The sequence below is a fragment of the Varanus komodoensis genome, unplaced genomic scaffold (assembly GCF_004798865.1).
Source record: "Varanus komodoensis strain SLA01 unplaced genomic scaffold, ASM479886v1 scaffold9, whole genome shotgun sequence".
NCBI lineage: Eukaryota > Metazoa > Chordata > Lepidosauria > Squamata > Varanidae > Varanus > Varanus komodoensis.
In genome coordinates, this window is record NW_025336598.1 from 22,899,129 (window position 1) to 22,922,959 (window position 23,831).

Below are 23,831 nucleotides of genomic sequence, written 5' to 3' on the forward strand. Positions count from 1 at the left end.
GGAAACAGCTGTTGGTGCTAAGCATCTGAAGATTTCCAAAGGAAGCAAAACTTCTTCTCTTGGCCCTAGTCAGTTTCCTCAGGAGGTTCCACACATTTTTAGCTAACAACCAGAAATTTGGTGTTTATTATTAATCTCATTATCTCGAACGTTAAATAAAATTTGGAAATGAAATGTGCTGGAAAAGGAGCAATAAGGCGACTGCCCTTCCCATAGAAGGGGGCACAACCAACGTACTTACTGACTCTGAGAAGCGGGCATGGGTGGTCCAGTGCAAAAAATCCACCCCCGCGTTTGCCCCGGCTGGCAGAAAGCGGTGAGAAAGAGCCAAGGGCTGCGAGCTTGGCGTGCTATGCACTGCTTCGTAAGGGATGAGGTGGTGGGTGGCTCGCTGGCGGAACGAAGGCGGTGCAGAAATACTTGAGGAGACGACTGAGGGGCCCTGCCGGGACTTGGCGTCGCTGCAGTCCAGCCTGGGAGAGTGACTGACAGTCTTCCCAGCCTCTTCCCTGCTCGCGTGTCTATCTGCGCGTGTCCACCTGGCGGAGGCTCGCCCGGCTTCTCCGGCGCTCGGGACCGGGAAGGTGGGCGGAAAGGAGCTGCCCGCGCTTGGCTGACTCGCTGACCGACTCGAAACTCGGCGCTTGCGAGAGGCGGACGCACGCACCGAGCGCCATGGACCACTCCTGGGAGAACGACACGAGTGCCCCCTTCCCTTCCCTAGGGAGCGGGAACCTCGTCCCCACCGTCCCCAGCCCCGCGGGCAGCGCGAGCCCCAGCCTGGCTCCGCCGACGGAGGCGTCCAGCTTCCCTCCCCAGGAAGGCAGGAGCACCCCTCCGTTCTGGAACAGCCCCCTCAACCAGGGGCTGAGCGTCTTCGTGGGGCTGGCCCTGTGCGTGACCATGCTGGGCTTAGGCTGCACGGTGGAGCTGAGCCAGCTGGGCGCGCAGCTGAGGCGGCCGCTGGGCTTGCTGCTGGCGCTGCTTTGCCAGTTCGGGCTCATGCCCCTCGTGGCCTTCCTGCTGGCGCTCATCTTCGCCCTCGACGAGGTGGCCGCCGTGGCCGTCCTGCTGTGCGGCTGCTGCCCCGGAGGGAACCTCTCCAACCTCATGTCCCTCCTGGTCAACGGAGACATGAACCTCAGGTATCCGCGGGGCGGGAACGGAGGGGGAGGCGGAGACGGGCCAGAGCTGGGAGAGAAAAGCCGGAGCCCATCAAGGGAAGGGGCTCGACGGGGTGGGCGCAAGGCGGCGGCGGCAGAAAGGATCCAAAGAGGCCAGCGAGCGCCCTCCCTCGGTAAGAGCCTGCACTGCACGGGAAGCTGGCACTAGACAGGACGCCCCTCAGAAGGCATCTCCGCAGCGTCGGAAGCGGGAGCGGGACCAAAGCCTGTATTGCCCCTGCCAACATCATATCTATGGCTCCCCTGTTTCCTGGTAGAGCAGCGTGACAGGCAGACATTCAACTGGTGTGGCGCACCCACCCCGGAAAAGGGACACATGATGCATTTGCAAAATAGTTGTCGATCAAGCAGCTGCTGAAGACTTGCAAGTTTTGCTACGTTCAAATCAACAAGTCTGGCTTCAGAGGAAGTATGCTTTGGGGGGGATTACCTCGAAAGAGACGCCTTTCTTTCATAATAAAAGCCTTTCGCATCACTGCATTGGCAACTTGGGGTAAGCTGCACCAGTTGAATGCGTGCCTGTTACACCCTTTTCAAAGGCACGGAGATAACCTGTAAGTCTGTGCATTAATTTTTGTGAACTGCTCAGAGAGCTTTGGCTATTGGGCAGTTTCATTTCAAGAAGAATGAAAAAAGTTTCCGTGCAATATTGAGTCCTAGCATCTTTCCCCTATCAAATAAATTAAGAATTAATGGAACTAGACAGATAACAGGCACAGGCATATCCTGCCACACACAGTTCGAGAAGTCTCGCTCCTTCATATATTAAATTTTTGTGAGCCACTAACAATTTTTTTTATAAGATGCATTGATGGGGACTGGGCAACTTTACGAAGGACAATGTTGTCAGCGGCTGCTGTTCCCAATGGCTAGCTCCTCGACTATCTATATATAACATTTGCTGGGGAACAAGGTGAGAAGTCACATCCCATTTGCAGATTTCCGAGCAACAGGCAGCTGCTTGGCCACTGTTTGAAGAGAATGCTGGACTAGATGGACATTTGGCTTGATGCAGCCTGGTGTTTGTTATAGTCTTATGTCCTCCACCTTTCACTTTTCAGAGACTTCCAAGCCTGCAGAAAGAGGAAAGAAGTATATCTCTTCAGGGTGTGTGTCTGTGTGGGGAGGGAGGGACCCTGACCATAGTCAGACACACCCTATAGGCAGCAGTGCTTAAGAAACATGTGCAGGGGGAGGGGAGGGGGGGTTGAGTGGGGAAAATGATAGCCAAGGAGGGATGCAGCTGGGAGGGAAAAAAAGGGAAAGTGTAAAGAGAGAGAACTGCCCAAACAGAACTTGCACTGAGGAGATAGATGACTCCGCCTGCAAGATGACTAAGTGCTGCCCTCACCAAACCCACACACAGGCCCGTAATGGGACGGCGGGGGGGGGGGGGGGGAGAGTTTGTGCAAAATGAACAACTGGGGTTGGGGGGAGAGGCATTGCGATAGGGAAATAGCCTGGGAAAACTGCAGGTCTTTCCTCTCGTCCCTGGCAGCATCATCATGACCATATCGTCCACTTTGCTTGCTTTGGTCTTGATGCCCCTTTGCCTGTGGATCTATAGCCATGCTTGGATCAACACACCGCTTGTGCGCCTCCTGCCTCTGGGCGCCGTCACCCTGACCTTGTGCAGCACACTGCTCCCCATTGGCCTCGGAGTCTTCATCCGCTACAGATATACACGAGTGGCAGACATTCTGCTGAAGGTAAGCTACCCCCAGTCCTGACGCATGCCCATTTGGACAAGCCGAAGCCTCTACTGGCTGCCTCTGGAGCAGATGGCAGGAGATGAAGGTGCAGCCTTTGCCACTGAGAAAGCCGTTGGTATAAGAGGCAGGTCTCCAGAGCACCTGCATTTCTGACCAGTTCCTTTCATTCAACACACTGTTAAATTGGTGTATTTATTATGTGGCAGAAAAGGAAGAACACATTAGAGATGGATTGATTCCAGAAAAGAAGCCACAGCCTTGAATTTAGAACAGCTAAGCAGGGTTGTCATACATAGGACATATTGAAAGGCTTTCATTCATAGGGTTGCCAAAAATCAGAGCTGAATTGACAGCACATAACAACAGCAACAACTTGCATTAGGTATGCAATCCAAAGCAGAATCTACTCATATCACCCACGCAGTGTCTGCATGCACTTGTAACATAACGGGGGTCAGTACAGCTCCATTTCTCCTTGCCTCCCCTTTCAGAGGCAGTCTGCCTACGAATACCAGTTGCTGGGAAACTTGGGCAGGAGGCTGCTATTGTGTTCATGTTCTGTTGCAGGTTTTCAGTGGGCAGCTGGCTGGCCACTGGGTGAACAGAATGGACTAGACAGAACCTTAGTCTGATCCATTACAGCTCCTCTTCTGTTTTTATGCCTTCATGTACAATGTGGCAGGGGGAAAGAGAGGTTTGGGTGCCCTTTTCACATCCTCATCCAGGTTTCCCTTGATGCGAGTTATTCTAGAAGGGCAATGTCTGCTCATGTGCCCTGAAAGCATGAAGTCACTTTTCCATTTTTTCCAAGTGTAGCTGAGTATCACCAGCTCCAGTTATTGTTAAGTTCTTGGCACCTCCAGTGGAAGGACCTCTATAGCAGGGCTGGCTGGGCAAATGTCTGACCAAGCCGTAACCAGAGGCAACAGTGCTGGACCTGATGAATCAACAGTCTGTCCAAACATAAGGCGGTCCATATGTGTTTACAACAAATGTTGATGAACCACATGATTTCTCTGCAATTTAATCTTGAATGTAATAAAAGAGATAGCATTGGTAACTTGCTGAAAATTGTGCCCATACTATTTAATTCTGTCACCACCAGATCCATTGGCAGCTGGTGCCTACTGGGACTGGTGGGGCAGGGGGCAGAGTAGCTAATGGTAAGCATGTCTCCAGGTAGGACAGAAGGAGCCACATTTTACCAAGAAATGTGTACATGCATGGACACACTCATACAGAGAGCATGTTAGCTATGTGCAAATACGATTTTCTGAAGGTTTTAAAGATTTATTTCCAGCTATGCAATCAAGATCTTTGTTCTGCAGTTCTCACTCAGTCCTGAAAAAATATGAACTGAACATTCTGTAAGAAACTTGCAACCCAATCTTATTCAGTGCAAGTACCCATGTGCAAGTAATCTCCACTGAGTAAAATGAATAGGATTGTATTAATAATCACAGACCAGCCCAGGGAGCCATGTGGCTAATAAAGAATCATTCAGCTATAATGATAATAAAGGAACAGAGCAGTTTTCCTGTGCAGCTCAATCCTGTGCTTGTTTACTCAGAAACCAATCACACTGACTTGTAAGGCTTGCTCACAAAATTTATATATTGGACTGTATACTGGATTCCCCCCTTTTTCTACTGGTCTTGCTCTTGTGCCTTTAGTAGCAGTTTGACACAGGAATTTAGATAGATTAAACTTTTCATGGCATAGCTATATTAGTCTGAGGAAAACAGCTTTTGGTCCAAGTTTCTGCATGTAGAATAATCAGAGTGGAGCATACTCTTAAATGCATGTTTGCAACCTTTATTGGTGTGTGTGTGGTGCATATATTGATTTATTGCTAAACTTATAGGAGCAGAACTGCAAAAAGAAGTTGGAAATTCTTGTTCCATAATGTAGTATAAAAACATACTGCGTAGACTAGAAAGTTACACATGTGCAAGGATTATTGCCCTGTTTTTCCACAGGATTCCTTGTTTTATCAGCTTTCCACAAAATGAAGATTCCATGAAGTTTTGCAATGTGCTTCAAGTAACAAAATAAAAATTCAATAGATCTGGAAGAAAATGGTGGCCATAAAAAAGTGGGAAAAGAAAAAAATCAGAGCAGACAAAAGGATAAGATTTGGAGACCAGTAATTTCTTTCCAAGACACATAAATCAATAGCAACAGCAAGTGGAAAGCCCAATTTTATAGCAGGGAAAGTGGTCACCCACAGAGTCTAGTAATTTGACTTAACAGAATGCAAGACAACAAAGCAGTTCTAGATAGCAGCCCAATTTCCTCCCTTCCTCCTAAACATTATTACTGCTGACTGTTCTCATTACAATTACTTCATTTCACACATCTCTCCCCCGCTTAAATCAGGTTCTTTTAAAAACCAGTTTAAACGTAGTTTCCTTTCTCTCCCTTCCACCTCCACTCCCAAACACGTTAAAAGAATCTTCTCCTCACAACTAGGATCATGTTTTAATCTGTCTAAAAAATCAAAGTGTTCTTTGTTCTCCTCCTCCCCCCTCCCCCCCCCCACACAACCAGAGTCTTCCTTTATTCTGTTTATAGATAAGAACCATCTAGTTTGCTATTCTCTGGCCACCGCTCTCCTCCTCCAGTGCATTCAGTCAGGACCCAATCACATGCCCTCTGGAGTGGACACAAGTAGTGAAGTGGTGAGGGACAAGAGTTGTGAGCAGGCACAGGAATTTGAACTGTGCGAGAAGGAACTAGGTAAGTTGGACAGCACCATTCATGAGCCTTCTGTTTAGCTAGGGAGTCCAGACACAGAAAGACTGGAGAAAACAGTACACACTTACCTAGGTGTAAGTCCCACTGAAGTCACTTCTGGGTAGACACGTACAGGATTGCACTGCAATTTCTGCTCCCACCCACACCCAAAGAAGCATGCATTTTCAATAGAGGCATACATTTTCAATTAAGCCAAAATAAAGCAACAGGTGGAAGGGAGGGGACAGCACTGCTGAAATTCAACTTAAGTGCAAGGGCCAGTAAATGCAAAATTGGTTAACTGGAAATAGTACAATATGTGGCTATTCATTTAATTATGGCATTTTAGCTTTGTTTTTAAATATTTTAAAATTTTAACTGGTGTGGTTATTTATAATGATGTATTTAAATCTCTGGTTTTCTAAATTGCTTAGAGGTTTATAGATAGGGTAAGTGCTATATTGATATAATAATAGGTTGCTGAAATATTCATGACAACCTAAACTCACTGTTGCCATTAAGGTGGCAAAGACAAAGAGAATTAAAGAAGTATGAGTGCAAGTTACATGCTGAATATGTGGTCCATATATTGGCAGTTTCCATTACTCTGTTGATAATTTTATGTATATAATGCTACCATTGAATATACTGGTTTATAAAGTAACAAAAAGGGGCAAAAGTTTGTTTTGCCCCTGGAACTTGCCATCTAAAGTTATCTGTATTGTACCATGCCACACAAAATCAAGCAAACAAGGGGTTATGAAGGGGCAAAATTCTAGTGATGTCTGAATGTTCCAAAATAGAGGGCACAATTGAATTAAGAGAGGTTGATTCCTCCTTCTGTATAGCCTTAGCATCTCTGGAGGTGTTGGCAACCCTCTGGAACAGATGTTCAAGGTGTGTGGAGAACTGCAGGGGATGAATAAGCAACAAGTCCTCCTGTGCGAGCAGCTTCCACTTGCACCATGTTGAATTCCACTCTAATATTGCTACTTTGCTGAAAGTCAGAGATGCTTTGCTTTTAACAACTTTGTGAAAGGCAAATATCAGCAGGTGAAGTTTTCCCTCAGAAAGTTAAAACCATGAGGCCTCAGTAAATAAAAAAATGTATCAGCCATACTATAAATATGTTTAACTTTACACTCCTGGGTACTATAGGTTAGTCCTATGTACCCAGGACTAACCTACTATAGGTTAGTCCATTGAGATAAATGGGGCATTATCTCAAAGACTTAAATTTCATTCCTTTCTCTTGACTACTGCATATTGGCTTAATAGCAGGCATTATCCCTTACTATTTTCCCTCAGTTTTTCTTAACTTTTCTGTGTTCTCAGGATAGTCAGGGTTGTATCTATTGTTAGTCTAACTCAAGTCCTATTAATTTCAACTCTAAATAGGACCCTTATAAGTTCATGGAACGCTCTATTTCTAATAGTTTATTTTCACTTTTGATAAAATATATCAAAAGTATAATTTAAAATAAATTTCCCAAGCATAATTATTGGAATAATAGATAGAATTACTTCATAAGGAAACAACTTTCTTGTGGTCCCAGTGGTAGTTCATACTGCTATTTCAGATGCAGATATTATAAAGATTTAATATGGAGAAACTGTGGAACATTAACCCAACATGCTTGACTAGCCATTTAAAGTGGCAGGCACCCTGCCGTATAAACAGCAACAACCCTAAAAACGACAGATTCCGCTACCTTGCCAATGTACCAGATGTTCTTGGAATGTGTTTAAAACATCTTATGCTGCATTTGCTGTTGAGCACATATAAAAACTGTTAAGCAGGATTTCTCTCATAGCAAAATGCATACTTGAGGGAATTAGTGCAGGAAGGAAGGTGAACAGCTACGAGGAAGATGGATACTCACTTTTTACAACTTTGCCTTTTTTCCAGATCTGACAAGCCTAGTCACTTCTTCCTTTTGGGGGCTGATTAAGACTTTACTGACTGACTGACTGTTGTTTTAAACTTTCAAAAACTAGTTCTAGTTTATATTGTGTTTTAATACTATAGGCACAAAAGCCCTTTTAGGGCTAGAAAATGGGGTATATAAACAGGCATTACTTTTCCATGTTCCCTTATAGTATGGTATAGTATCAGTTTCAGTGTAACTATTGTAATGGTTTAAAGGCATTCACAAAGAATATATTTATAGGATACAGCCATTAAAGATTCAATTTATTTACAACACTTGTCAGCCAATTTAAAAGAATTAAACATTAGACAAAAATGAAAAATGGCAATTTAATACAGGACCACATATAATCAATTGAATAAAGCAATTGGTGATATTATCAAAGCGTCTTTAACATTGGTTGGTCTTACACAATTCAGCTTGCATGCATCCCCCCTCCCTTGTTTTTGATCAGATTTTGCAGATGTTTGTCATCACATCCAAACTGGTGAGTTGTAGTTTGCACAATCCCTCCAGTTGGATCCAGGCTTAGGCATACTTAGAGAAGACCCATTTAAATAAAAAATGGCATAGACCTGAGAGACTAAAGACCCATTTATTTCTGTTAGTCGAGTCTAAATATGACTAAGGTTTGCAAACCACAGTTTCACGATTGGGAGGAATTACATAAACTAGTTTGCGAGTTCAGATACTGTGTTTTCCACAGAACAGCTCTTCAACTGCTGAAGGATCCATTTACATAGAATACAAGTAACTTTGCTATTAAGCCTATTAGTCCTGGCTGTGATCATCAAACAATGCCCTTTGTTGAAATAACACCACCCCATGCTATTATGCTTTACCAAATGGGACAGAGTTATACATCTTTTTATTGGTTTCCCCACTTTCCTTTGTGCTGCTAGTACACTTAAAATAACCTGTATAATTGATATAATTAAGTGCAGCAGTACTCCAAATGTCTGCTTATTCTCATCCAATCCTTTCATTGCTAGGTTTCCTTGTGGTCTCTCCTGGTGACTTTGGTGATCCTTTTCATTCTCACGGGTACGATGCTGGGTCCTGAACTGTTGGCTACTATTCCAGCCACTGTTTACGTGGTGGCTGTGGTGATGCCCCTGGCAGGCTATGGCTGTGGCTATGGTGTAGCAACATTATTCCACTTGCCACCCCACTGCAAAAGGACAGTATCTCTAGAGACTGGCTGCCAGAACGTTCAGCTCTGTACTGCTATACTCAAGTTGTCTTTCCCCCCACAGCTCATTGGGAGCATGTACATGTTTCCATTACTCTATGCCCTCTTCCAATCTGCAGAAGCTGGCTTGTTTGTGTTGGCCTACAAGATATATGGCAAGGACTTCTATAAGCAAGAACCTCTAGTAGAAGAAGATGAAGATACAGACATTTCTTACAAGAAACTCAAGGAAGAAGAAGTGCCAGACACTTCGTATGGCACAGTGATTGCTGAGGGTCATGGCTCAGCATTCATGGAGCCCACACAGACTGCCCTCTAGCGAGAGGGAAGACCTGGATAGGAAACCCTATTTTAGGATATGTGGTATAGCCAAAGCAAGGGGAATGGGGCACAAGACGACAACTCCAAGCACGTGTTCAGCATGGGTTGTAGCCAGTGTTACTCAGAGTAAACCTATTAAATGGATGAGACATAGGTTAGATTAACATTGGATATATAGCCCATTGAATACAACCCTGTGATTTGTAATCGTGCCAATATTTTTCTTCCACAAGTCATCAGCAACAACCTCCTTAGATGCTTTCACAATTTGTGCCATCACCATAAACATGACATTGAAATGTTGTTTGTTGAAGAGGAATTTGGAAGACTGGTGTGGAAAGATATGGAGAGCAAGGGGAAATGGTGGCTGTATTTGTCAAGTGTACCCAATGTCACCAACCACATTTGCTGTTTAAAAAACAAAGTTGTGTATCTTGCATATCAAACAGCTTCTATGTGTATGGAAAGGATGAACTAATGTTATGTATACTTATCAGTGATTAAATTTCTTGCTATGGTATCAACCCATTAAGAGAATGTATGAGAGCTTGTCTGCTTTATCTAGTTGAGATCAGAGCTACCACTCCTTTCATAGATGGATTTCAGAAGGGAGGCCTCATTCTTTTTCCATTTCCAGTCCAGTTGGGGCTTTTAACAAAACCAAAATAATAGAAAGATCCCTGTGACTAGAAAGACTAGTAAGATGTTTGAGAGGGAATTGTAGCAAAGGTGTCCAACCACTGGTCCTGTGGTCTATCTAGCAGCAGCTCTAAAGTCTTTAACTAGAGGTGCCAAGAACTGAAGCAGTTTCTGAATACACAGCATCCACTCTATTGCTGGGCAGAGCATGTGGGGATCCCATGCCTACAGGGTATGTGGCTTGTTTAAGGATTGTATCTAGGGTTCCCTGTTCACAAAGGCTGCATTGCTCTCCCAAGGATACTTAACATTAAGTGCTCACAGTACTTAACATGGTTCCTTAAAATGCTTAAACACTTTAAGTGACAGTGCACACATATGCATGTTTACTCATAAGTAAATCCTGTTTTCTAATAGTTCATTCCCAGGAAAGCATTTGTGGTATTGTAGTTTGAAAATATTTAGGACAAGGCTAAGAGAGAGCATAATTCTTGTAGATCTTTTCTAATATTGTCAAACATTACTTAAGTCTGAATAATAGTACCATTCAAGTTTATGGGACCAGTAAAAAAAAAAACCAACCTAAATCTAGTGCCAAAATAAATCATTTCTGGTGTATGCTGTTGTCATGGATTGAGAGACTGCATACACTTAACTTAATAATGCTAAGGCACTGACTCCTAAGTAATTTAGTTCTATATACATCCAGACTCTATGAGTATTTATTCAGAAGTAATTTCCACTCTGCCCAGTAGTTCTTTCTGCAACACAAGCCTGCCTAGGATTGCACCTCTTTTGTTTACCCTTTTCTTTCAATGCATGCATACAGGTGCTGTGAGAATCTGAATGGATGGTACTTAAACCAGATGCCTCATTTACTGTCTAATATCTGCATTTTTTTATCTGTGGTATCAGAAACCAGGTTAGCAGTTGGATCCTTTTCATATTTACTCAGAAGTAAATCCTACCATGTTCAGTGGTCCTAGAACAGCTACAATCCTATGTATACGTATTTGGGAGAAAGCCCCATTAAGCTATTAGTGGGATTGATTGCAGTATAAGCATACACTGGATGCTACTGCAAATCCAGAGTCCTATGCATCTTTCCTCGGAGGTAAATCATGCTGAACTCAGCGAGGCATTCTTCAAGCTAAATGTGCAAAGGATTGCAAACTAGGCTTTTTACACCAGGAGGCTCCGCGCAGGTGTGCTGAGTGACTCTTGGTAAGAGAGCTGGTTAGTTCCCGCGCTGGCCAAGGCCCGCCCAGTGGGGTATTTAAGCAGCTTCCAAGAAGGGCCAGACCTGGGGGCGCGCATTATGGCTACCTTGGTGGACGAAGCCATGGAGAGCTACGTGTATCCCTCCTACAACCCCTATTCCTACCGCTACCAGCCGCCCAAAGGCAAAGGAGGACAGGGCCCTTGGAGGCAGCGGGGCGGCTACTTCTCCGGCTATGGTGAGACGGCGGCGGTGGCGGCCGCAGCTGCGGAATACTTCGACAACTACCAGCGGGCGCAGCTGAAAGCCATCCTGTCGCAGGTGAACCCCAACCTGACGCCGCGCTTGCGGAAGGCCAACACCAAGGAGGTGGGTGTGCAGGTCAACCCGCGCCAAGACGCTTCGGTGCAATGCTCGCTCGGGCCGCGGCCGCTGCTGCTGCGCCGTCGAACGACCAGCATGGAGCAGGAGCAAGGCAGCCCGGTCACCGGCAGCATCCGGCCCGTGCGCTTCCCCAGGACCATCGCCGTCTACTCGCCGGTGGCCTCGCGCCGCCTCACCACTTTCCTCGAGGAGCCCGAGCCTCCAGAGCCGCTGGCTTCGCCGCAGCGGGAAGCGGACGCGGACACCGCTGCTGCCGTCCGCGCCAGCTGGGAGAAACCCGAGGGGGGTCTCGCCGAGGAGCAGCGGCGGCCCCAGAAGGAAGAGAGCGAGGAGTCATGCCCGCTGCCTGTGGGCGAGGAAGAGCTGCCCACCAAGCTGCAGGGGGAGGCGCCAGCGCAGGAGAAGAGCGAAGCGGACGGCGCCTCTCGGGCCGCTGGAAAATGCGTGGCGCAGCAGCAGCAGCCCCAGGAGGACTCCGGGCAGAGTAAGACGCGCGTGCGCTTCCAGGTGGGAGCTCTAGGGGAGACGGCGCTCCCCCTTCTCCAGTTCCGAAGTGGCTTCCTTTTTTTACTGGCTCAGGTTGTTTTATTTGTAGGCCGTCTTTTGCTAACGCCTCTCGCGGGGCGGCCTACAAGGGAGCAGGCCAAGACTACCCTAAAGTATGTGCATATCCAAGTGGACATAAACATGCGGCGGAGAGGGTAAAACCTAATCGGCCTGCTGTTTATGTCTTTCCGCGCTATTCATCCTTTTCCTCTTCCAGGGCGCAGTGTGTAATTTGAGACCAGGTTTTCCCGGACTCCTGATAGCCTGAGCTATCTTCGTCTTCCCTAATTAAAACTGCGCCCAAAAGCCTGAGTTACGGGATGAACAAAAATAAAATGGTAAGACATGTCAGCCTACCTCAGCCTGGTCCACTGAGTGTGTTGGACTGCATCTACCATCAATGAACATTCTGATTGAGGTAGTGGGAATTGGTAGTCCCAACATATGCGGGAGGTGCTAGGTAGGAGTAGGCTGGGGTAGTTTGCATGTTTATGTACCATCTCTGATGTGGGAGTCTGTAAATTTTAGCAAAAGACAGGTGGAGGAGGGTTGCCCTCAATTAGTTTTTCCTTTTTTAAAATGAGGCTGAACATAATGTGCGGCTTTGCATTCAAAGCAACAAATGGAGTGCTTGGTGAAGCCCACCCTCTATTTTACCATAAGATGCTGATTTCACTGCATTCTATTCATGCATGAAGGCAGTGGATTTGTACAGAGAACTGATGGGTATACCAGTGAATTGGACGCAATTGGAAAATAGAACATAGATTCAAAGAGGCAGTGAAATTATCTGACCAGAAGACAAGGGTGACTATTGTAAACCCTCCTGTTGTGCTTTTTGCAAGGCTTAGCAAATCTTCAGCTTGGTTTGCAAGTGTGTATATGCATGCATAATGAGCAGAGCAGCTCAGTTAATTGAAATAGTCTTTGTAATTCTAGGTGGCTAGTTTCAGAAGATAAGGCATTATGTGCAGACAGTGGATTTAATAGAGATTCATAGAATAGTAGTATTGGAAGGGGCCAAGAAGGCCACCAGGCCCAACCCCCTGTGAGTGCAGGACTGTAGAACTGGACTTTGACTGAGGCCCCCAAAGCTACTGTTTTCTTTATCCTAAAGTGTAGCAGCATTGCCACCACTCCTCTGCTATGAATTGACCCCCAATATCCTGAGCATGTGTGGGTCAAATTATGGTAATGATTACGCTAAATAAACTACAGTTAATCAAAATGGTACAAAATGCCTAAAGAACAACTCAACATGGCAGAGGCTGGTTGAAAAGTAGCCTCCCAGAAGCCTGCTGAAGTAGAGTGGCTTTTGTTGTTTGCATTCCAGTGTGTGACAGGAGAGACCAGCAGCCCCCTCTGGGTTTGTATTTCCAGCTTCTTATTCTCAACAGAAAATTTCCTGTGTCTCTTGTGCCCACCTGCTATACCTTTAATGGGGGGGGGGGGCAGAACCACAGAAGAGCCTCATACTGCTTCAACAGGTTTGTGTGGAAGAAAGTGATATGCTGCTGCTTAGCCATAGAGATCTGTAGTCAGCACTCCAAATTGAAACCAGAATAGGTACAGAACTGGAGTAAAATGACTTGATCTACTGCCTCTAGTCAGAATCTACTGCTGTATTTTGTACAAATTAAAGGAACTTCAGGTAGTCCCATGGAAAGTCAATTACAGTTCCTTTGATGGAAAGGGGAGGCAGAGAATTGACCAGTTCAATTTGGGATGGAACATAATGGGCAGATATCAGATAGGGGTACAGATTACCTCTTGAAGCAAAACATGTTTTGTACTGAGCTTGAAGTGCCAATTGGAGTGTGCCGATTCTTGTTTTCTGAGCCTGGAATGAATCTGCTGCCCCTTGTTGCTGGTTGTTGCCTTAATGTTTCTGCTCTCTAGTTCCTAGAGCAGAAGTATGGCTATTACCACTGCAAGGACTGCAATATCCGCTGGGAAAGTGCCTATGTGTGGTGTGTGCAGGGCACAAACAAGGTATGTGTTGTGTCATGGGTGATGAAGAGGGACTTTTTAGTACTTTGGTAGGGTATCGCTTTCATTCTCTCTCCCCTTTCCACAGGTTTACTTTAGGCAGTTCTGTCGTACTTGCCAGAAATCCTACAATCCCTACCGTGTGGAAGACATTACCTGCCAAGTAAGCAGTGACTCCTAAGAGACCGTGTAAGGCAGAGATGGGAACAAGGTTAACTGGGATCTATCTGTAGATCTGTGGATTATATGCAGTAGATCTATGAGGGTTTCTGACTTCTGAGCAACAACATAGACTCTCTCCTTCTCTAAATTAGCAGCTAAGGGCATAATCCTGCAAATGCTTAGACAGGAAAAAGTCCAACTTCCAGTGGGCACCAGCTAAAATGAGAGATGCTTGTGTAGGTTCTTAGTGGGGAAAAAACTAGGAGTTCAGTTAGATACTGAAAATAAATTCTCCATTTGAGTCATGTTCTCTGAAACACCTTGTTTCTTAATTCTACAATGTGTTGGGCTCTTATTTTTGCACCTGCTTGGTGAACCCTGCATTTCTAGTAGGAAAAAAAACTTAGTATAGATCTTGGAAGCCTGAAGTCTATTAATTGTAATGCAATGTGCCAAAATTCCATGACTTGGACTTTTGCTATATTCTTGCTTCCATTTAAGATGTACAGTACTATTTTGGAATGTTTTTCCATGTAATTAAGTGAAGTCCTTTCTTTCAACTCATTCTGCTGCTTGTTCAAGACATACTTATTCCCCCCCCCCCCCATGAAGCAGCTTTAAATTGGGAATTGCTGTCATTCCTTTTCTCTAAGAGATGAACTACATTTCTGTGCTTACAGGGCCACAGTCTAGAATATGCTCATAAAGGCAATGCTTGGCTTTGTTCCAGCAAACAAAATCAGAGTAAACTAATCTGTAGCTAAATGTGTTAATGTACAAAACCGATGAACTCCAGGCTTATTCCTCAGGCATTTGTATCTGTTGAATTTATATACAGATGCATAGAATAATTGTTTCATTTCTGATTGCTTTTGTATATCAATTTCAGAGTTGCAAGCAGACAAGGTGCACTTGCCCTGTGAAACTGCGCCATGTAGATCCCAAGAGACCCCATCGTCAGGATTTGTGTGGAAGATGTAAAGGCAAACGTCTCTCTTGTGATAGTACATTTAGTTTCAAATACATTATTTGAAAAAGATGATAGTAAAATAGGTCTCAGGATAAAATTGCAAGTAGCAGATATTTTGTTTGGAAAGAGCAGGCTGCAGCAATGGAAAGCTTGTCAATAAGGCTGTGGTAAAGCCATTGCAAATCGTAATGCAACCTCCTGTCTACCTCATTTGTTGTAATTGTATTAAGGGGAAGGGAATTTGCTTGGCATACTGTGAGAACTAGATTTTATTTTGGTATGGTACAAATGGTTTAAACAAGGTCAATAACTGAAATTATTTTTTATGGGGGGAGGGATGAGACCTATTTAAAACTGCCCTGTCCACTGGGTGGGATAATATGTGGGCAGTCTCTTTGCTTATTAGCTGCTTTCCATAGCAAGAGGTTTATGTAGAAACAAATGTACCCTGAGTGATCAGAAACTAGGAAATGCAACTGTACACTGAAGCTTCACAGTGACAATTGCCCCAGGCAGGCATAGTTAAAAGGAAATGGATTTAAGTCCAATACTTTCACAAATTTAAACCATCATAGGACTGACGTGGAAATGGGGAAGCGACCAGTGAATTGCAAAATGCTGGAAGTTGTGTGGTGAATTGTAGATATGTGCAGCTGCAGTGTATATCTGAATGTATGGAGTGAAACTAGGTAATTCAGGATCCCACTTGTATGCATAGCTGAATATTTGTAGTTTTAATGGGGACACTGTTTCAAAAGCATGCCCATTAAAGAGTAATTTTGTAGGCAAGTAGCGGTAAGTCAAATGGCTGGCCATCCAGAATTTTCAGAGGTCAGTATTTGTTTCGTTCTGAGCTAAGATGGTGACTGTCATGTATCTAAATATACCGGATACTTTTCTTGAGCAAATGTCTGTGTGTGTGTGTACATATATATAAATAAAATGATTGTAGTCATTCAGCATGACTTGTACCTATTTCATTTAACTTCTTTCTCTGCGTAACCCTATGTAAATACTAAGCTAAATAGTCCTCAGTTCAAGTCCTCAAAACTCTTATTACTCCAGTAATCCTTGTTCTCTGAGGAAATAGTGGCTTGCCCAAAGCCATTAACAGTGCAGGCCTGTATGTGTCTAAGACCCATTGCTTTTAATGGGTGTTCTCAGGTAAGTGAACACAGGGTTTCAGCCTGAATTTCTGATTGAGGGGGAAATTAAAACAGACTTCTGGCATACTCTCTTAGCTGTTAAGCTAGACCAGTTTTAAAGCACTGAGAAAATAAAGAACACAAGTGATTATTAAAGTAAGGGAGTGTCTGCACTTGACCAACTATTGCCCTTTTATATGGCAATATTAACGCTATGAAGAAAGCATAACTTGTTCGCATCTTACAAGAATTTTGGGGTGGGAAAATATATATTAAGCCCAGGAGTAAGGAACTGATTCTATCCTCTTCCAAGTTCTACATTCCTAGTGTTAATTTATACGTATGCAGGGCCAGTTCAGGGTCCAGAACAATTGGGCAAACTAGTTAAGGGAGTCTTGCTACAATAACTATATAGGTCCAGTTTGGGTTTAATGGAAGACAAAAACCTTTGGTTTTAGTCACATGACCAACTACACTATTGTGAGACACCTTAATTACTTTTGAACTGTCTTAATGATGAAATTCCATGTTGTCTATAAAACTATACAAACATGGTCACTGTATAGATGTAGCAAAACCTCAGACCATAGCTTCCCATTTTATCAGTGTGCCATGGTGAGCCTTGGGTTTGCATGTTTCTCCTTTTCAAAGTATGAAAATGGTGTTGAAAGCTTCAGTTTTTAGTTTCCTATTTACATGTCACAGGAAGGTGCAGTTGGTTGTAACTAGCAGCTTTGGAATTCTTAGGAGTATGGGACCCATAGGACATTATCATATGGAAACCATAGCATACTATCTGAACAAGGCCATTGCATAGATGTAGTGCAGTTGTTTTATTGAGGAGCTAAGAGATTATTTTTGTTGTTGAGAATGCTTAAAGGTGAGACTTCTAAAGAGTCTGATAATAGAAAATAGGTACCCATGTTCCTGGAATTAACCTGTCTATTGCAGTATTTATACATAATAGCCAGCATTGTCTTGAATTTCTGACACTCAGACTTGTTTTGCTTTCTATTATTAGCAGTTTTACCTGAGAAACTTTTGAAGTCTCAAATATCTTGATGTCCTCATGAAGGCTTATTTCTGGGTTGTATTTGACACAATGGGTTGTAGCACTAACCAGACAACAGTATTAATGTACTTGACTGCCCTTTCATTTCAATCATGTGTTGCCCACCCCATTCCTTTCTACACTTTATGGAACTGAAACCTACCCCTTCAGTATAGCCCATGACCTGGCTATTTCTGCCTTCCTCATTGGAATCAAGTGCCTTATGACAAACTATATTTTCTGAACTGTTGCCCTTCAGAGTCTTGGACTGCAGCTTGCATTAGTCCCAGTCCACATGGTCAGTGGACAGGAAGCTGCAAATTATAGTCCAGAACTGATGGAATCAGGTTCAAGGAGGCTGGACTAGTTGATCTTATACTTGCCTCTGTCTATGGTTCTGCTGCTGCCTTGACAAATCTTCTATTATGATGGCTGACGTAAAAGTTGCTTCCTTTGAAAGGGAATCTCCATTCTGTATCTCGAATCAAATGTGAAGTTTCTTGACTAAATTGTTTCAGTTTAGGACCGCTTCTGCAACTGTTCTGTGTGAACCTGTTTCCATTTGAATTGTGTGCATGTATGGATGGGATGGCATTAGTTTTTCACCCGCTGTCCTCTTCAGCCGTTTTTTAAAATTGAAAAAATAGGGCATCGGGTTCTCCTTTTTCATCCTACCTGCCACTGGTCAGCTGTTTGGTGGGCAGGAAGAGAAAGCAACACAGAGAGGAGAGTAATAGCAGTCTGGACACTGAGACTAGAGAGGAACAGAATGATCATGTGAGCTGGAGCAAAAAGAGCAAAGCTGGGGCTAGGAGAGAGCGCATGGCTCCGGTTGGCGAATAGGAAAAAAATGGTGAAGAAATTGGAACAAAATAGCAAGGCTAGAGGCTGAAAGAAGAGATAACGAAGTGGAAAGGTCTGTGTTGATGCAAAAAGATTTGGCAGGACAGAAATAATTCTATTTCCCTCTACCTCCCATCCTCTACTTTTGCTATTCCTTTATCCCCATACCACTGGACTAGCCAGGCCTCCTTGGCAGCCGCTGAGTGATTAGCCATGTTCTCCAAAGGAAGCCTCTTGTGGTGATATCTACAGCAATTTCTCAAATTCCCAAATGGGTCCAGAAAGTTGATGATTTGCTAAGGTGATTTGCTCTTTCCTCCATCTGCCCTCACTCCATAAAGTGGAGAATTCTGAAGCTACCTCAAAATATGTTCTAGATCTTAAAAAAGAAACTATCTTCTGAGAAATGTATTTAAAAACGGAATAAAACCTGATTACTACAGAAACTGAGGTTTGTCCTTCACATAAAGCCAAGTGGTGACTAGTGATCCAGCTAGATAAGCTTCATTGTCTGGGGTTTAACATTTTTCTCCTTCAATGCTAAAATATTTTGCAGTTTTCTACATGTTAAGTAGCAACCAGCTGAAAAAGTTACTTTTAAGTAAATTAAAGCATGTTGAAATTTGCACTGGGTTATTAAGTCAAGAGGAAAAAGTTCACCAAAAGAAAGAAGAATCCTCTAAGGGGTGTGTAAGAAATGTGTACCTTTGCTGAGGATTTTCCTCTCATTCCCTCAAGTGCCTTTCCATATTTGTAATCTAGTCTAAGTGAAGACACTTTCAAATTAGATTTAATATTTTTCTAGAGCTGTTCAAACATGGGCTTGAAGCAGGGGCTGGCAACCATTTTAGCTCCATGGGTGCATTTGGCAATTTGGGAAATGGTTTAATAAATAAATAAATAAATAAATAAACTTCTGAGCACCACCACAAAATGGCTTCCATGGGAGGCATGGATAAAGACAAGTTGTCTGCAGAAGTGGTTTTGAGACCCAATGCATAAAATACCCCCTTAGACCCACAGTCTTGTGTGCCAAGAGAAACCATTTCAAGGAAGGCAAACTGTTCTTTCCCCTCACTCTGCCAGCCAAAACTCATCCCCGCAATCATGTTTTCTCTCACCCTGGCTACCCAAATACATGTAAGCATCCCATATATAATTATATACATACATATCTTTTTCCCCCTTAGTGCAAGTGCCCCCTCAAAAACAAAACCCCACATTCATTTTCAGGATTTCCCAGTTCTCCCCTAACCTTTCTCAGACAAGCAGCTCACATACAGACTTACAAACACACAACACTCTGATCCCTCTCTCTGGGTGCCCCCAGATATTCCCCCTACTCAAGCAGTTTTCCTAGTTCTCTCTGCACCTCTGTTCCTAATATCTTCCTTACCCTTGCCCAAGCTGGTGCCCTTCTTAGTCCGATTCAGCTCTTTAACCCCACAGCCTAGCCCACCCTTTGGCAGGAATACCTTTTTCTTCCCTCCATTTTCTCCTCAGTGGTTTGGGCACACTGCAGAGGGAAGCATTTGCTTGCAACCACACAGCATCTTCATTACTGAAGTATGCCTCTGAACCTCACATATACAGAAGCAGTAATGGGAAGTATAGATGGTACTGGCTGAAAGCCCTCACTTTGAAGGAATCCCTGCTGCTAGTAAGATGGCTATTAGGCAGCATGAAACTAAAGTCAGTGAAAGAAAATAACAACTTTATAAGCCCTATTATGGCATGAAAAGATCCACTCCAGCCCTCTGCTCTTTCATTATATTTGTGGCCCTCAACTTTCTCCATAGAGGATTACTAGTCATGCCAGAATACAGATTTTTCAGTGTTGGGCTTACTTGGAGAGCTTTCATAGGTATGGGAAGCTCTCCAGTCAACAACAATCAAATGTATGCCTTCACATACATTTCCCCTATTCAGCTTCAGAATGCCTGAACAGTTAGTGTCTAGGGAGAGCATGCAGAGAAGTAGTGCTCATTGACTCTCTAGCACCACCACATTTTGATTTACACCCATCTTTTTTCCTCCTGAGAAACGTAAGGTGGCTTACATAACTCCCATTTTGTCCTCACAACAACTTTGTGAGCTAGGTTAGACTGATCGTGAGTGACCGGCCCAAAATTACCTGCTGAGCTTCATGGCCAAGCGAGGCCTAGAACCTGGTTCCTCCATGTCCTCAGTCTAACTCTCTAATCACCACACTGGCACCCACGGTGGAATTAACCCATCAACATGTAACCTACCATGACCCCCTCCCCCACACACAATTCATGTAGTGTGTAGCAGATGTGTTAGTACATCCCTTTTCCTAGCATGATTACTGAGAAGAGTGAGGGTGAAGTCTCCCCCAGTGCTCAGGCAAGGATGGGGAAGAAAGTGTGTGTTTATATGCATGTTGCACGTATGACCCCTAGCTGCCCACTACATGTGCCCTTGGGAGCAGACAATTGCCTAGTTTTGCCCTAAAGTTTGTTGCAATTAGGGATATGTGGTAAATCCAGCAAGGGAGTAAAAGGCCAATGGATTTCACTGTTTACTCCTCCTGGGTTATGGTTTGTTGGTCCTGTGCTGACACTCACTGTGATATCTGTCAAGTCAGCTTGCAGACCTCTATAAGATAGGCCACGATTTGGACAAAATTTATGCAAATAGTTTTAGAACTGTATTTTTCAGCTTCTGATTTGTGCAAATCACACTAGAACAATGTATGTAGTTCTTGTTTTGTGCAAATTTCCTCAAGTGTTTAAAGCAGCTTGGGCTCATTTTATAGGTGCAAGTCTATGATGCAGGGAGTGGGGAAGTTAGTCTATTTTCTGATCACTGGAAGTGGCAGGAACTGTATCACATTCAAATAAGCTGAATTTTCCAGCACTGGCAGATTCCTAGTGCAATTGCAGCACTCCAAGGGAATGAACTTGAAAGAGATTTACCTCAGGGCCAACAGGCCAAAACACTCTCAACCACTGAGAGTGGAAGCAGAAACCTTCTTACCCAGAGAACTGTTCTGATACAACACACATGAAATCTCTTGCTTTCAAAGTTAAGATGTGTGAAGTAGATCAAAATTGAGAATTCCCCAACTGTTCAACTTATGCCAAGCCTTTTCCTGCAGATGTACATGCTTAAGGAAAAACAAGAATAAGGAAATCTGTTTTCTTTGAAAAACAGAGCAAGTCTGTCTGAAAGATCACCTTATTTTGATGGAGGACATAGCTTGGGATGGTCCCAGCATCTGTCTACAAGGTTATAACCATTAGGAATAAAATTAAGTGGACATGTGGCCAGTAGTTTCAAGAGTCTGTGTGAGTGCAGAGTTCATGAGGTTCTGAAGCACCAGATTTAAATGGCAAGTCAATAAGGGCTGCTCCCATAAGGAAACGCCAAACATGAGGGTGACTGGATAGGGAGCTACATCCCAGAACAGTGCTCAAGGCTGAGATCTGATGTTGAGTCAAACCAATTACCCAGCCCACTTCCTTCAGAGAAAAATACACAGAGTAGTAGATAGGAGTTTTTATTTTACCAAGCCCTCCCACCCGCCCCAAAAAAACACAAAAAATGAGGCTGATAAAAGATGTAAAAAGTATAATACACCACTAAAAACTACATATATACCCCTGTAAAACCCTTTTAAATAATAAAGAACACCATCTACAGTACCACAAAACCTTCAAAATAATTAACTTTTATCAGGGTCAAAAATACAGTGATTATGAATGTGCCATGTCTAGTTAACAAAGGTTTGAAAACAGAACTTCTGTCAGCAGTCCAATGGTATGCACAGTGCCTTCAATTAATGCATTTCAGCATAATTACACATTTAGTAGGGGTTCATCTCCCCAAGAACAAAAGGCCATGCTAAGAGATTCATGTCTACATTCTACACCCTAGCATTGCGAAGACCAGGGTTTTCTGTTTTTAAATCACAGTGGGTAGGAGAAATGCAAAAAAATATAGCGCATTCATTTCTTCTGAATAACATGAATCATGGGGACTACATTCATACCTTTTGCTTCTATAAAAATGTTTGGTTTCAATAGAATCCAGTTAATTTTGTGCTACAGACTTTGATGTGGAGTTCTAAAGTATGTTGCAGAATTTGATAGTTGGTCATCCCCTTCTACAGTCCCAAATTACTTAGATTTAAACATGAGTTATAAAGATACAGATGAGTTTACATCTTCTCTTGGACTCTGCAAAATACTCAGATGTTTTCTCTGGACAGCCAGTATTCTTGCCCTCCTTCCATTAGCTTTATACACTATTCTCATGTTAACAGTGCATTGCACAATTGTACAAGAAAAATACTGGGCTTTACACTATACAGTTTCTAGAATATATACAAAATAAAATAAGTTAAGTTTTCTAATGAGTTGCTGAGGGGCAATATATATCTTCAATATACATTTTAAAGTCTCTGCAGGCAGCTACTTTTTGGTTAGTTGTTATCAATATTTGTAATAAGCACTGATCAGAGAACTGAGCAGCATTCCAAACAAGTTAGAGATATATTATTTCTTTTTGAAAACTGGACAATTCCAGTTTAAAATATTAAATGCAATAACATTTACAGACTAAGAGTTAGAGCTAAAAATATATTCCCCAAAAATAATCTTGCAGTGCTTCTTTTAGGCATGCTCAGACCTTATCAAACACCCATACCTTCAAAATGCAACTATCAAATAACCATTCATTCATTCATTCATTCCTACTTTCACACATAATTCACCATTAAAGACAAAAGTAGAGTAAATAGTAAATGCAACATTGATAAATCAGTGGGTTTTGCAGTCCTCCTTACTCTTGGATGACAGCAAGTTCCTCATGACATTGCCAAATCCATAAATTGGGCCTTATCTAATGATTTACTGCTTGAAAGCCAAAAAGCCTCACAGGTCTTCAGCCAAAACAACCAGCCTTGATTGTAGCCTCATTTACCTGCCTTAATTGTCTTTGTATGAAGAGGCCATTATTGCAACAACTCCTACATTTCTACTTTTGAAAAAAAATAATGCATTTGTAGGCATTGCTTTTAGCCCTTTTCCTCTAATAACCTTTTGTAAATGGTTATTAAAAATGGTGTTCATACTTTCCATACAGCTACTGTGTAAGAAAAAATTAAGATGGTGACAACTTCATGAGTTTTTGAGACCACTACTCCTGAATTACATAGCTTGTTCCCAGAAAAGTTTTTCACTGGTCATCATAGGTATGGTTTTGCTGGAGAGTGTGTGTTTCAACAGATATGAAAGTGCTTGATAACAGTGAGACCACTTCAGTTCTTTTCTGTGGTGTAGCAGTTCAAAGTCCAGTGCGCAAACTTCTCACAGCTGTGTGCTTTGCAAGAAGCTGGTAAGACTGCACCATGCGCAGTGACTCTCGGATTTCTAAATTTAGTTCCATTAGTTTTGAGCTGGCTTCTGACATATCTTGTTTTGAACCAACTACTGCAAAACTGCCAGTCTGACCTAGGGTCTGATGACGGAAATATATGTGCAACAGTGTTTGCACTGAATCATCTTCCGAGTTGCCAAATATATCATTGGGCCAGATACACCTAGGAACAGAAAAATTATATATTCAATTATTGTCTCTTAATGCTCCCAGGCCGATCATGTTTACATTTTCAGTTAATGCCTTAGGTTAAGGCAGTCTATGTCAAACAGTGTAAGCTCTCACATTTCCTCTTAAGCAGAGATGGGGAATGGGTCAATGGGAACTGCAGTTCAACAATATCAGGGGGGTGCATATTCTCCATCTCTGTTCTAAGGCATTATTTATGCTTGTCACATTGTACT

At 43.2% G+C, this 23,831-nt stretch overlaps 3 protein-coding genes across 19 annotated transcripts in view; 2 read left to right on the top strand and 1 right to left on the bottom strand.

The window, feature by feature from the left end:
- The first annotated feature begins 340 nt into the window (after positions 1 to 340).
- On the top strand, positions 341 to 9,613 carry SLC10A4 (solute carrier family 10 member 4). Of its 2 annotated transcripts, none has more exons than XM_044418479.1 (3): positions 341 to 1,145; positions 2,683 to 2,893; positions 8,820 to 9,613. In XM_044418479.1, the coding sequence occupies exons 1-3, from the start codon at positions 676 to 678 to the stop codon at positions 9,072 to 9,074; spliced, it is 936 nt and encodes a 311-aa protein (XP_044274414.1). In that variant the 5' UTR covers positions 341 to 675; the 3' UTR covers positions 9,075 to 9,613. The 2 variants fall into 2 exon arrangements, with proteins under 2 accessions (XP_044274414.1, XP_044274413.1); XM_044418478.1 differs by having other exon boundaries at positions 345 to 1,145; positions 8,556 to 9,613.
- Positions 9,614 to 9,682: 69 nt separating this feature from the next.
- ZAR1 (zygote arrest 1) lies at positions 9,683 to 15,944 on the top strand. Of its 2 annotated transcripts, XM_044418481.1 has the most exons (5): positions 9,683 to 9,805; positions 10,113 to 11,825; positions 13,764 to 13,856; positions 13,942 to 14,016; positions 14,905 to 15,944. In XM_044418481.1, exons 2-5 carry the CDS (start codon positions 11,034 to 11,036, stop codon positions 15,046 to 15,048), a joined length of 1,104 nt encoding a protein of 367 aa, XP_044274416.1. In that variant the 5' UTR covers positions 9,683 to 9,805; positions 10,113 to 11,033; the 3' UTR covers positions 15,049 to 15,944. The 2 variants fall into 2 exon arrangements, with proteins under 2 accessions (XP_044274416.1, XP_044274417.1); XM_044418482.1 differs by lacking the exon at positions 13,764 to 13,856.
- Positions 15,945 to 21,702: 5,758 nt separating this feature from the next.
- Positions 21,703 to 23,831, bottom strand: part of FRYL (FRY like transcription coactivator) — a 177,712-nt gene continuing 175,583 nt past the window's right edge. For all 15 annotated transcript variants that reach the window (XM_044417666.1, XM_044417664.1, XM_044417667.1 and 12 more), the window contains one exon: positions 21,703 to 23,590. In XM_044417666.1, coding sequence (XP_044273601.1) covers positions 23,335 to 23,590 — 256 coding nt within the window. In that variant the 3' untranslated portion in view covers positions 21,703 to 23,334. The remainder of the gene's footprint in view (positions 23,591 to 23,831) is intronic.

Bases quoted from the DNA above. Each gene is read 5' to 3' on its own strand.
- ZAR1 (XM_044418481.1), top strand. From the start codon at position 11,034: ATGGCTACCTTGGTGGACGAAGCCATGGAGAGCTACGTGTATCCCTCC. The intron at 13,857-13,941 runs GTATGTGTTGTG...CCCTTTCCACAG, and splicing joins GTGTGCAGGGCACAAACAAG to GTTTACTTTAGGCAGTTCTG. The intron at 14,017-14,904 runs GTAAGCAGTGAC...TATCAATTTCAG, and splicing joins TGGAAGACATTACCTGCCAA to AGTTGCAAGCAGACAAGGTG.
- SLC10A4 (XM_044418478.1), top strand. From the start codon at position 676: ATGGACCACTCCTGGGAGAACGACACGAGTGCCCCCTTCCCTTCCCTA. The intron at 1,146-2,682 runs GTATCCGCGGGG...CGTCCCTGGCAG, and splicing joins AACGGAGACATGAACCTCAG to CATCATCATGACCATATCGT. The intron at 2,894-8,555 runs GTAAGCTACCCC...TTTCATTGCTAG, and splicing joins TGGCAGACATTCTGCTGAAG to GTTTCCTTGTGGTCTCTCCT.